The 14,021-nt window shown below is 39.3% G+C and overlaps 2 protein-coding genes across 4 annotated transcripts; one reads left to right on the forward strand and one right to left on the reverse strand.

Annotated features, from left to right (window-relative positions):
- The first annotated feature begins 1,399 nt into the window (after positions 1-1,399).
- Positions 1,400-4,819, forward strand: LOC138019954 (adenosine receptor A2a-like). The gene is made up of 2 exons (XM_068866931.1): positions 1,400-1,439; positions 3,416-4,819. Exon 2 carries the CDS (start codon positions 3,428-3,430, stop codon positions 4,376-4,378), a length of 951 nt encoding a protein of 316 aa, XP_068723032.1. The 5' UTR covers positions 1,400-1,439; positions 3,416-3,427; the 3' UTR covers positions 4,379-4,819.
- A 1,429-nt stretch (positions 4,820-6,248) lies between these two features.
- Positions 6,249-14,021, reverse strand: LOC138019952 (galanin receptor type 1-like). Of its 3 annotated transcripts, XM_068866929.1 has the most exons (3): positions 13,909-13,915; positions 12,921-12,975; positions 6,249-7,546 (listed from the first exon to the last, which is right to left on the reverse strand). In XM_068866929.1, exon 3 carries the CDS (start codon positions 7,536-7,538, stop codon positions 6,534-6,536), a length of 1,005 nt encoding a protein of 334 aa, XP_068723030.1. In that variant the 5' UTR covers positions 7,539-7,546; positions 12,921-12,975; positions 13,909-13,915; the 3' UTR covers positions 6,249-6,533. The 3 variants fall into 3 exon arrangements, 2 of the variants coding, with proteins under 2 accessions (XP_068723030.1, XP_068723031.1); XM_068866930.1 differs by lacking the exon at positions 12,921-12,975 and having other exon boundaries at positions 13,909-14,021; XR_011126273.1 differs by lacking the exon at positions 6,249-7,546 and having other exon boundaries at positions 12,564-13,046; positions 13,909-13,995.

The following is a 14,021-nucleotide window of genomic DNA, read 5'->3' on the forward strand; positions in this document are numbered from 1 at the left end:
AAATAATTGGAAATGTGACAGCCAAGAATTATTTGAAAGAAAGCTTGTCGTCTATTTTGTGCTTCATTATTCAAAGGAAAGGTTCTTCAGGAAAGGGTTTGATCCTGAAATTCATTTTGTTGTTTATGGTAATTTTTGAAAAAAAGGTCTATGCCTATATTAATCTTACCAAAGCTTAGAAAAGTAAAAGACCTCAAAATGGGACAGGACATTACAAAATAATTAAACGTGTGAACGTGTGAGCCAAAGAGCCTTTGCTGGCACGACATCTGGGTGACCCCTCAAATGGTCTTACTAACCCCCCACTTGAAAAAATTAACCGGAACGCTTCAGTTCAATACCACCCAACTCAGTGCCTTCTGTTTTTGTGTAACACGTACCACAGGCAACCCAGTGTACGCTCATGGAGCGTCTAGTTCCTATTTATTATATCGTATGATACCAAATTCTTACTCTTGGGTAATGGACTCTTGAGCATACGCATTCACCAGATGCACGCATTGCGTACCTATTTTTTTAGTCCTCCAACTATCGCGAAAACAATGTGTCCACTTTCGATCGCCAGCGCCTGTGGAAGTTAGAGAACATCGACATTTCGCAATTCGTAAGCCCTCAGATGAACGTTTCAGCTGAACTAGTAATTGAAGGATTTAGTAGTATAAGAAAATCATATGATGAACAAAGCGGCTTCTCCCTTATATTCAATTGTATTTTTCTCCGGCATTGTTTTAGATTATGGACAGATAAATAGGAAAATACTTTAATAAGGCATCGGATCCTTAGCCACTGATGCGTCATCTGCTAAGCGAGTTAAGGCCTGATTTATGCGAAATCATTCGGTCGTCCCATACGAATCCGGCCGAATTAGTAAAAAGACCTTAAAACAATTTCAGACCGCAATTTGATTATAAGTATGTACCTGGAATTTTTAATTATGGATGCAAGACGAACAAATAAGACCGTGACATCGAACCAACTCATTCCATTATTTACTTGAACATTCTAGCTGGTGATCATGCATATAGAAATTTCCAAAGGTAGTTGTAATTTGATAAATAGGTTTCCCAATATATTTTAAAAGTCTCACACGAATGCCTTGTAAGCAAAATAATCGGAATCAATGATGTTTGAACCTTATAGGTCCACTTGAAAGTTTTTTTCCGATTTTCTCACGTAATGAAATAAATCTCAAGGTGCGCCACACCTTAATATGCTTCCCTTTCCCTACTTAATGAGTTTTTCTTCCTTTTACTTGCAAATGCAGGAAAAATGAGCAACAGGAAATTATTTTGAAACATTTCTAATTGTCTGACATTTCATGACTTGTCATAGCCGATAAGAATGTTTATTACATTTGCAGCTGTTTCTTTGAACCATATTTATTCAAGAAGTGATTCACTTCTGCTTGCACTCTGCTCTTTTTGAACGGCAAACTTCAGGTATTTATCTCAATTCATCACAAGAAATTTCTATGCTATGATGAGGAACTTTTAGTCTAGCTAAGCTAAAAAGTACACAAAATTTAAAGGAAAACAATAGCATAAAACGAAAAACAGAAGGAAACATTTGAACGTGTCGCGTTTACGCTAGAGGATACAAGACCGACTACAGTCAGAGCCAGGAGGACCAAGGGGCTACGTACCAGGCAAAACGGGCTCCCTATTTGTACGTGTTGTTTTTTCCATCTCATGTCTATAATTCAAATGCGTTTGCAATCCACAAAGGCTCATAGGTTGCTAGTTTAGCTTGCAGATCCATGGTTGATAGCGGCTTCGCCCATTACCAATTGAGATTTCTGACCTCAGACCCAAAGCTGTAGCAAGCGCGAATTCTTGTTCATTGTTATAATTAGTTGGAGCGACCTGATGAATTTTGAGTTCTCTGAGGTACATATTTGAAGTCCGGGAACTCAAACATTGGTGGAGGCACTGTGACTAAATAACGCTAATAAACAGTGCGAATTGATTCTACAGGGATTGAGTGTGCCGAGTTGAAAAATGAACTTTGTTCCAGGTTTTCGCGGCTTCCGTGTTTCCTTGGTGTAAGGAAAAGACAGCATACTGTCATGTTACGAGTGGAGTGGCTCACAGGGTTGAAATAGCGCGCAATGGCTTTTCATGCATTTTTGTTATTATTTTTGTATCACAAAGATGGTCGTGGGGGGGGGGGGGGGGTCGTAAAGTTATGTAGATCTTTCAAGGATTCCCTATTTTAGAGATTCTTCCCTATTCAGATAATCATACTACTACTACTACTACTACTACTACTACTACTACTACTACTACTACTACTACTACTCAGGCTGCTGCTGCTAATAATAATAATAATAATAATAATAATAATAATAATAATAATAAAGCCCTCTATCGACAACCATTTGCAAGAACGTACATCATGGCTTACAAGTAACAAATTTAACTAAATTAATAAAAACTGTTACAGTAACAATATCAATTTAAACCTATTTTAAAAAGAGCTAAAACGGATTATAATAGTAATCACATAACATTAAATAAACAGCGATTAAGAAAAATCTTCTTGTAGCGTTAAGTTTTAATCTTGGGGAAAATATGAGGTTGACCACGCGCACGTAAAACTCTAGAGCGATATGAAAGTAATAACTCGGAGAGTGCGCTGTCTTTCTTAATCCAAACTTGTGATATTCCTTATTTTGGATAGTCCTCGTTTCCTGTTTGCTGTTCCACATTTCTTCATTTTCCTTTCTTTATTCAAATCCTCTAAGTCAATGTTGATCCACGTTGATTATTTATTTGATGAAAGATGTTGGCCTTTGCGCGTCATCGCTTCATAGGCAGACCAATAAGACTCTGTCGACCGCACGTGAGCACCAGGCTTTCAAAATACTGTATAAAACCATTTCGGTCTCTCTTCGTTCGTTCTGACGCTACCCAACTAGGTTGGTAGGGGCTCCGCCGCGTGCCGTTCAAGTATCGGTCTTGCGGTGTTCTTGGTCTCTCCATGCGCGGATTTTGGGACAAAGAGAAACAGTTCACAGTATAATTACATCTTGAAAAAACAATGTTAAGTGTCTTTTATATTATACATCATCAAATTTGTAAATCAGAAACTGGATATAAATCTACACCAGTTTTCGTGGTCATAGAACGCTTTCATTTATTATACTTCTATAACCTTGAAATCGGCCCCAGTGTGAGCTATCAATAACTTCTTGTTGTCGAAGCAACGAAAACTTTGCAGTTCGAGAGCCTTCATGCTTGACTCTTCTTCCAAACACCTTTTTGATCTCGACGGTACTAGATACAATCTTGGAGGGGGGTCCATGTTATTCGTGAATACCTATTGCCGCGGTGTAAATTTTACCCGACTATACTGCTTTCCTTTTGGCTAGTGGCCTCAGGAATTATTAACAATTTTACAATTATTTTCCATGCAGACCGTGACAAGTATGGTGGGCATGGATCTATCGAAAATCGCTTGGATTTTGTCCTTTGGAGTGGTTGCAGCTTTAGCAATTTCTGGAAACGCACTAACCATCGTCATATTTGTGAAGAAACTAAAACGCAGGCGGTCCCAAGTTCCCCTCATAAGTTTGGCTGTGGCAGACCTTATGGTTGGAGCAATAACAGTTCCTCTTTTTATCGTCACAAAGTGGATCACGAATTTTCAATACCAGAACCTCTTTTTAATCGCCATCCTAGAATGGACTGACATGTTCACTGGATTTACCTCGATTTTCACTTTAACGGTGATCGCATTGGAGCGATTGTTAGCCATTGGCTGGCCTCTTCGTCACCGAGCACTAAGCTGCAAATCTTATGTAGTTGCTATAGCAACACCATGGATCCTAGCTTTTACCGTAGCATGGATCGCAACTATATTCGGCTACGTGAGTGACCAACTTATTCCCTTTCTAGTCCTTATCTCTGTATTCCTATTTGCACCCAGTATTCTGACCTGTGCTGCCTACTCTCTTCTCTGGATTAAAGAAATGTCTCGATGTAGAAAGACCCGTGCATTTCGAGATGCAAGAGATTTTAAGCTGGCAAAAACTGTAGCGTTGATAACGGGAGTATTTCTTGTTACCTGGCTTCCATTTCAGATATTTTTGTTGATCATTAACCTATGTATTTCGTGTAGGGAATTATCTCCAGTGCTGGGCACGATCTTCAAACTTCTCCAATACGGAAACTCGGTGGTCAACATACTAATTTATTCTTTTAGAATCGCTGAATATAGATCAGCTCTTTTTGAAATATTACGTTGTTGTAAATGTTCTTGCCAACAACATCAGATTCAATTTGGCTTGTCGTCGAGCGTGTCTCTTATTTCTATGACAACCTTAGCAGACATTCAGGCAATAAACTCCAATGATTATCCGCAAACAACACGTCTTTAAAAAGATTTTGAGGCCAAGACAAAATTGTCTTCTACTGTACATGGCTCAGAGGACGTTGTTTCAAATTACAAGCTTGCGCTAACGTTGTTGTTTCGTGTAAATATTGATAATGATAATAACTTTATTAAAGTCCCAAGCAAAAGGCTACGGCTCAACTATAATTCTGATAATTGGCAGGATAAAATCAAGTCACATGAAAATACAGTGGGTCAAATCAAATGTTTGTACTGTTGACCAGAGGGGAAAGACTGGAGAACCTCTTGAAATTTAAACTGTCTGTCCATTACTTAAGTTATAAAGTGAGTGCGCAAATTTTTTGATTTGGTAAAAATCCAATCATCAGTGATCTTTTAAAGCAGGAAAAGAAACAAATGGTTTGGTACATGACCGAGCCGGTGATATAGGTTATGGGTTTATTTTTATTTTTTCAACACAAAGTTTTCTGACGTGAAATGTAGAACAGACTATCTCGGTGGTGAACTGGACTTTTATCAGATTTTTACCAATTCAGAAGGTCACAAACTATAAAATTAAAAAACAAAGCTGATTTATCCCTCAGCGTAGGATGACTTTTTTCAAGCCAAAAAAAGTTTCAGGGTTAGGTATGATTTTATTTAGTGGAGCTTAGAAAGCAGATTGCATAGGTTGCAACTGACCTCTTCCAAAGCAGGATTCAGGGACATAATGCATGTGTTAAGATTAATAATACTATTAATTCCAAAGAAGGGCCAATCAGTGTTCAAGTTACGAAAATTATTAATATCATCAACGTTTCGGCTGTGGCCTCGTTTCGAAATAGAGAATGCAATGTCTGACAAACTCCTCATACCCCTCCCCCTAGTAGCTTGTAGTATGCCCAGGCATATTTTGGCGCTAGGCCGGGTGTTAGGGTGGAAAATTAACCTAGCGTTTCGCTGAGGGGAGGACGGGTGGAAAAAAAACCAGGGAACAAGATTGTATTGTATCGGGGTTCTTTAACAAATTTAAACTAAATAAATGACACACAAAATGCAGTTTATCAAGCAACAGTCTCCACACAATCTTCATCAGAAACATACGTCGGCCTCGCTACAAATTTTAAAGAGCGTTACAGAAACGACACAACATCCTTTCGACATCAAAATAATTGAGGTCTCGTCTTGTGCCTCGACTGCTATTATTCCGAATATCACGAAGAATTCATCTTGTGATTTTTTTAGTGGTAACTTCTGACGTCACAGCATGCCTAAATGGAATGCACCGTCCCATTGAGTATAAAAGAGCGGGAAAGTCTTCCACGGCAAACTTTTTAAGAGTAGATAAACAGTCCAGCTTAGTTTGAGCGGCATTCCTTTAGCATGTTTGTATGTTTACCGGACTATTTAAAAAAAAGTCACTGCTTACGAGCCAGGAGGCCCATCAGGCCGGCGCTTATCTCCGGTTTCCGTAGCATGAAGCGACTAGGAGTATTTATACTCCCCCTGGATGGGATGCTAGTCCATCTCAGGGTTACCCTCAGCATTACGCCGGTACCCATTTATACACCTGGTTGGAGAGAGGCACCGTGAGAGTAAAGTGTCTTGCCCAAGAACACAACACAATGTCCCCGGCCAGGCCCCGAACCCGGACCACTCCATCCTGAGTCGAGCGCACTAACCATGAGGCCACCGCACCTCCCATAGCATTGAAGAATTCTGGTAGCTCCAACGGGGCTCGAATCTTGTTGGAGCCACTTGAATCTTTCAGGTGTCTATTAGAGACATTTGCTTAGATTGTCCAGAGCGAGAATCCGTTGGTTCCTTTGGCATATTAAATATGGTCTTGCCAAAACACACAACTTATGTCTTCTTCAAGCTAAATGTTTTCTAATAGTTCTAGAGTCACGTTGGCGCATTGGTCATGAATCATGAGTTTAAACTGTTACCTGATTCTCCGAGTAGTCCAGTTTTCCTCACTCACAGCCAATTACAATTGGCCGTGGTGCAATACTGCAACGTCAGACATGGATTGTACAACGGCTTCCAGAGGCGCGTTATGCATGCTATCGACCCGACATCGTAAGCCTCTTATTGAACCCGAAAAGCCCGTTACGGCGAGCGAGTTTATTATTATCATCATGATTAAGTTTAGCGAGGCGTTGAAAGAGATGCCGAACCTTGTGTTATTCGCAAGTGAATTAAACCGTATGAGGTGCACGGCCACTGAGCATGGGACTAACTGCAGGCGAATTGGCGTCGTTCACGGTGACAAACGTTTGATGGTGAAGCCGCATGACTGACGTACAGGTACTTACATCATAAGTGAACTCTTGCAAAAGCACATCGTGGCCCTCTGAGTGATTTGAAGATCGATTAAACATTTGAACAAGAGCTTCCTTGAACTCGGGAATCCTAAAAGTATACACAACAGCGTTCATGAATGAGTTGCTATAATGCAGGAGCTTGATAAGGAAGACAGCATTAGTGGACAAGGAGCATGTTTTGCAGAAATGCACCAGAATGAAGACGAGTTCGAACGGGAGCCACGAGAAAACAAAAATGGCTGTGACGCACAACAAGGTTATGCTCAGCCGCTGCTCAAGTTTCATGTCCTTGCATCCTTTTGCGCTGTTTTTCCTGTTGATTTTTAATATGATGAATATATAAGCGGAACAAGCAAGTGCCAAAGACAATGTCAAGGACAGAATCACCACGGTGTAGAAGGCCTCCTTTATAATGCGCAAATAAAAAGCGACGCTCATGGCAGCGACGCATGCGGAGAGAATCCACGTGGCAGCGATGCAACCGAAGTAGACGTTTCTTGAAATCATTCGAAATTTGAAGGGAATGGACACAGCGATCAGTCTCTCCACGGATACAATCGCCAGAGTGAAAACGGAAGCTAGCCCAGATAGAATATCTACAAAAGTGTAAACCATCGGCAGCACGAGGCCTGGAGTCCAAGCTTCAGAACCTACCACGTATGAAACAAAGAGCGGGACAGATACGGCTCCAACCATGAAATCAGCAATGGATAGGTTAATGAGAAAGTAGTGCGTGTGCTTTCGACGAGGTTTGGTTTTGATAAAAGCAGCGATGGATACCATATTTGTGACCACAATGAGAACAGAGACAATACCATACGATGTCGCCCAGAGAGCAGTTTGTGACGCCTTACTTGATGAACCCGTAGAATTGGTCATCTTTATTCCTGCCGTGAAGAAACAAAACAAGTTTCTTGATTGGTTTTCTGTACTTAGCTTTGCCCTGTTGGCTGGGTAGTGCCAAAATACACTGTGTATTGGTGGGCCGGGGAGAAAACCAGAAGAGATAACAACAAGGCCTGCTGTTCTTTGTTCATTGATTCAATAACTGATATCATTTATCTCAAATCAGAATATAAAACACAGAAAGATTTGGCTGAAAACAAATTTGTTGATTCCGGTTGAAAATCAAATGCATTTTAACATTGACAAGACAAATAGTGCATTATTTAGCGACTTGTTGAAAAGCATTCCTTAATTAGGTCAGTTGTCAATCAATTTAAAAATCATCTTTGTATCATGAACAGTAAAGGCCCAGGCAAATGCTTCAACGTTTGCTTTGAACAGCATCCATGCAATTTTGTTGAACCAAGCTGTCATGACATCAAAGTTCAACCATATTTTAATTACTAAAGTACTGTCTACAATGGCTGTGGCAGTGATCTCGCTGAAAAGCTTCAGAAGTTCCAAAATCGTGCAGCCCGTACTTTAATGTGTGCCATTTATGACTCTAATATCCGCGAAAAATTGTTCCGGGTACTGGGTTGGCGTAAACTCAAATATCAAAGATTGAAAACAACTGCTGTTATGACGTATAAATCTTTACATGGGATAACCCCTGAGTATCTAAGTTCTAGCCTAGAACTGGTTTGTTTCGAAACGACAAAACATCATTCGATCAATTAAGGAATACTGAAATAAATTGCCACCTCCGCAGCGCCGCACCAATTATTTGAAGATGAGTTTCTCTCACAGCGGAGCCAGGTTGTGGAACAGCCTATCCAGTGACCTTAGTGAACTTAGACCTTAACCTACGTCACCACAGTTTTTGAATGAGTTTTAACACGGCATCCTCCTAAAGCAGCTTTCAGTACGTACACGGTTAATAGTATTTCAGGTTACCATTACATCGATATTTTTAAATCGTTGCTGTCCTCCCTCCCCCCCCCCCCTTCCCCCTCCCCCGCCTTCCCCGTTTAAGCTGAATCGAAGTTGAATCGAAGTTGAATTATAAAAGCGTTAGACTGTGCTTCAACAACCATTCAACGTTTCTTTATATAGTTATTTTGTTCTTCGGAATGTTGAAAGACTATGAAGCCATTTGCCGCCTCTTTCGACATTGTTGGGTATGCACTTGCTTACTAATCGGATTCTCATTGAATGACGTATCCATGTCCGTATCCATAGTAACAACCGCGGCTGCAGTCTGGGACTGAATTACCAGCCTCTCCTGAAGCCCTGTTGAATCCGGCAAATGTCGATGATGTGTTGAAACCGTTCGCCCACCCCAGCAGCAAAATCGAACGGATGTTGAACCAAGTGTTACAGTCGTTTGCCCGGGCCTTAAGATATTTTTCCTTGCATTCCTGGGTTTTTAATTCTCTTGTTGTCTTGTGTCCACCAACGGGAATAATAGGGCCGTTTATACGACAGAAAATAAGCCGCGGCTTACATAAGACGCGAACACACCGTATAAATGGTACAAAATCTACGTTTACGGCTTTCTCAAGCCGCTACTTATCCTAGCCTGGGAGTTTATACTCGTATAAATAGTTCCATTCGCGTATTATGTACGCCGTGGCCAGCGTAAGCCGCGGCTCATTTTCTTTCTTATGACCTATTGTCATCTTAGCCTCTTGATGAATTTGAGACTGATTATAAAAAGGGATGGAAATTTCTTTATAGCACCTCTGGAGTACACATTTTTCACTACACTTCAACGTAGACCAATCTTGATAGCTCAGTTCACAGTCCATCAAATTCCCTTCGTAGCCTCCCACTTTTTTTAAAGGCAAACATCTTTTCTTCCCTGAATTTGAGTCTGATAAGTAAACGATAAGAATTTAGGTTTTCCTTTGCAACTGTAGTGTTTCGTTAGCCAATCCGTGAATCCTAATTTCATTAGTCAACTGAATCCCTCGTTGCTTTCCAAAATCCGACAACATGCCGTAGAGATAACGAATAGATTTTTAGCTTATTGAGAATAATGCATCTTTCATAAATCTTAAGTAAAGCTGGAAACTGAGCCACGTATATAAGTTTATCAGAAAATACTGTTAAATCCGGCCTCATCAGACACGTTTTATCGTCCGGAAAAAAGTCTATGTTTGACCGCAAGACATTTTGACAAGCTTTACAGGATTTACGATACCGGAAAGATAACCAAGAATATCCCTCTGACACGGAAACAGTTGTGACGTCCGCCTGAATGATAATAAATCCTAACAACTGCAAATAGTCAACTATTTAAATTGACAGAAGTGATAAGGAAATGAATAAAAAATGAAATTAATATTACAAAAGCGAATAGGTAACCAGAAGTCCAGCGAACAAAACAAAAACTTTAAATAAAAGTTGGAAAGGCCATCACAGTTAGTAAAGCAAGCTTCAACAGTTGTATAGGAAGCCCGAACAAAGCAGGAACCCGTTGATAGCTCAGTTGATAAGCCCATTCAATCCTTGTGTGTTTGGTTTTTCTCTTTTTTTTTGGGGGGGGGGGGGGTGGGGGCTTTTGCAATTTCTCAATTTCCTCATCTAACCGCGATAACCATATTTGTTTGCAACGTTCATTGCATTCTATTCCACTGGAGACAGACTAATGTCTCTAATTTCCGAGTCAGGATTTCGACTTGGATTTTCCACTTGGATTTTCGACTTGGACTTCGAATTGGATTTTCGAATTGATCAGTGTAAAATGCAGGGGTTAAAATGCGAAAAAAGGTTAAAATGTAACTGTTGAAAAAGCTAAAATATTTAGGCTTATCCAACTTAAAAATCCAACTCGAAATTCTAACTCGGTAAATAGGCAACCTCATTCCGCGGTTCAAATACCAATCGTTATCAGAAGAGAGACCGGGGGGGGACTTTCATATAAAAAGGTGAGGGATGCTCGTCAGAAATTTTAAATTATAACCCTAAAGAAGACCAACCCAGACTTTTTTTGACCCCTAAAAGAGACTCTAAAAGTGCCCCTGTGATCAAAAATTCACTTGCTTTGTTTCTTCAGATTGTTAAAGTGTGTTTGCTCAACACCTGGCTAGCAAAATTTTGAGCTTTGATTTTTATCAAACGGCCGCTTACTTTGAGTGTAAGTTTTGGATTTCACGGTCCAACATTTCACGGTCCGAGTTCAAAACTGACCGACTGGACTTCAGAGGGTTGGATTCAGGGAAAGTGACGTCAAAGGCTCACTCACTTATAACTGCAGCATGCGAGTTTAAACGTTTGAAAGCCCACAACTCCCGTGCTTCATATTAATTCTGCGGCGTTCACATGCGTCGTAGTCTTAAACTAGTGAGCCTTTGAGGGAGGTCATTTTCTCCTCGATCTATGGTCCATCTAATAGGAAACTTCCATTTAAAATAAACAGGTGTCTTTTTCAGTTAAATCAAGGCTTAGAACTTTGGTGGCATAGTGTTTAGTTAACATAGTCTTGAAATCCAAAGAAAAAAAGATTTGATTTTTTGGTCACAGGGGCGCTTAAATGATGGCAAAGACATTATCATCCAATACTTTCACCTGCGTGAGGAAATATAAAAGTGTAAATATACACTTTCATACTTCTTCGCGCGCAACCAGAACACCGTAAGTGAGTCCAAAATCCGAAATTTACACACCCTGAGCGAGACGACGAGCATCCCTCCCCTTTGTATATGGGATCCCCCCCCCCCCCCGAACCCGGCATAGGGATCACAGCCATTAAGAAAACCCAATGCTTCGACTGTAATTCAAAGAATCGAATTCGTTAATAAATGATAAAGTGACTTTATATGATTTGTGGTTGATTTACACTCCCTTTCTTAGCGAGATGTGTTTATCACAAGAAAAATGCTTCCGTGAAGGAAATAACTGATCGCCGCTAGTCAGGCTAGAATCGGAAGCATTTTCGTTCGACATTCGTCTTGGGATAATTACGATCGCGGTCACCAACCTTGACAAACTCGAACAAAATGAGTAGCTGCAGAATGAAATTCGTAAATTTGATTTTATCAAACGAGTCGAGCTAAAGAGAGAATTGCCACCGGGAAAAAATGGCTCAGTGACGTTTTAAGATTTAGTCCTCCGTCATAGCAAATTTTGCAGCTGCAGAATGAGTCGAGGCACGATCTTTGGAAGATTATATTTTTGGCAATATTTACCACTGGAGTTCACCGCAGCTCTCTCCAGGCCATAATTTTTCTCTGTCAGTTTTCTGGTTTTTCCTCAAGAAAAATGTTAGGACATGAAAATAACAATTTGCCGCGGTTAAATTGATAGTGTTTCGGTGACTTTGCATAAAATAACACTTACTGTCAACTGAAATAAACATAATAATATAATAACGGCTTGGTGGCTTCGATTTTGTCATAGCCCCCTCGGGCCGACTTCCTGGTTTTATTTTTTAAAATCATTTTCATAGGTATTAATTTCTGATATGAAGGGAATTAAAAAACGCTAGATGATAATCAATGGAAAATTAAAGTTGCTATCGTTTTAGTGGTAACAAGGGTACAGAAAAGATCTGAGTGTTCCTTTATCAATCAGATTTATTATTAATAACAGTATATATTACTATTATTATTAAATGTGATTGTTACTTGTGCAAACATCACTATGACAGGCTCCAAATTTGTTATATTCTCCCTTCTGTGGCTCACAAAATAACAAGAATAAGGAGAATTTCTCTGAAACAAATCAAGGTCGACTTGTAATAAAGTTAAAGAAAATCGTCAGTTATTGGGTATGCCGATCGATACGATCTTATCCAAAAAAAAGCACGGTTTTATTTTGAAGAGATAAGTAAGTTTGTTGCCTCAAGCACATCACCTTCAAACCAAATATCGAAAACACGGAAGGGAAAGAGGATCTTTTAAATCAAAGAAAATATCATAAAATATTCTGATTATTGAAAAGCCATAAACCAGTTATAATTCAAAGCAGGCATATAAAGCCGGCGGGTAATTTTCAGAGTGGGAAAACGTGAGACGTTCAATAAAGTCACCACGACACGTATTAAGACAGAGAAATCGCGAAATTTTCTTCGACACCCAAGCTATTAAAAATTGCGCAATTCACTTGAATGTAATTTAAACTCAATTCAAACGGTATTTAATCTCGCAAATGCAAAAAAAAAAGCTTTATGAAAAGACAGGATAATATTATAATGCTGACGGTAAAACATGATGACTGTTAGAATCACCAAAAGTGCAGGAATCTTGTGAAAATTAAATTCTCATGTTTATATTCTCAATGAAAACTGTACCGAAATCGTATAGAAAAATGTCAGTCCCTGGATGTGGTTAAAAATTACGCAGAAATAAATTAATTTACGATGCTTATTACCAGAAGCTTCCTCCCAAGTTGCAATCACTGTTTTCCATGTTTTCTGGTGTCGTCGCTACCCATGCAAATGATATACATTAAGTTAAATCAGAGTTTGCTGAATTCCACTTGAATATTATCAAATCCCTAATAGAAGTAAGAGAAAGGAAATAATTCCGTTCGTATTTGTTCAATGCGCACTGACGGCTTCGGCTGTTTTTAAAATCAAAATCAGAGGTAGATTTTCGGAAGAATCAAGCGAATTATGACTGAAAGAGAGTAAAAATTAAAGTTACACTATAAAGCCCTGTAACTTTAACTTTGATTTTTTATTTGAAGACAGCCTACAAATGCACTGTTCTCAATTTTTCTACAATAAACGAGGCGTTGAGACGATTTTCTTTGAAGTATTTAAGAAGTTACATCTGCTAATAAAAAAAGGATATTTCACATGTGCTAATGGAAACTAATTTTCATAAATGCTAGCAGAACGCATGTTTTCTTTGTTATTCATTTCTAGAAGTGAATAAAAACACTATATCGTTAATGACTGTTCTGACACCTTCAAAGTAAATTGTGAAAATTGTCTTTACTTTCATTCCGAAGTGCGATTTTCTCTTTTTCCTCTCGGTTAGCTTTTCCCTGCACTTCATATGGCATCTCTATACGACATTTTATTTTCCCTGAATTAAATTATTCATCACTTTGGTCAATGAATGAGTGAATGGGCGCTCGAATTTAAAATTTCGACATTCCAGCAAAAAATTCCTTTTCAACCCTTATTCTGAATAGGAAGGAAAACAACAAAACGCAATATTCTCTTCACAAACACTGCAGTCTCTGTGCACAGAAATAGTGTTTCAAAACAGGAAAATCTCTTGTTTGAGTTAAGCGCAACAAACAAACCGTACAATAGTTATTTGTGAAACACTTTTGCACAGAAGTTCTATTCGATACATTAATAAACTCCCATCAAGGACATCGAAATCAAATGGTTGCGCATACATACGTTCAAAATGGTCAAAGATCCTTGCCCAACACACGAATTTGTTTCTCACTTCTTTCAGCTAGAGTGCTTCACGTGATGTTGTTTGTGACTTCGTTACATCGACAGACCCGGAA

Source organism: Montipora capricornis, chromosome 10 (genome assembly GCF_036669925.1).
Source record: "Montipora capricornis isolate CH-2021 chromosome 10, ASM3666992v2, whole genome shotgun sequence".
In the NCBI taxonomy this organism is placed as follows: Eukaryota; Metazoa; Cnidaria; class Anthozoa; order Scleractinia; family Acroporidae; genus Montipora; species Montipora capricornis.

Excerpts from the sequence above, each read along its gene's own strand:
- LOC138019954 (XM_068866931.1), top strand. The coding sequence starts at position 3,428 with ATGGTGGGCATGGATCTATCGAAAATCGCTTGGATTTTGTCCTTTGGA.
- LOC138019952 (XM_068866930.1), bottom strand. The coding sequence starts at position 7,538 with ATGACCAATTCTACGGGTTCATCAAGTAAGGCGTCACAAACTGCTCTC.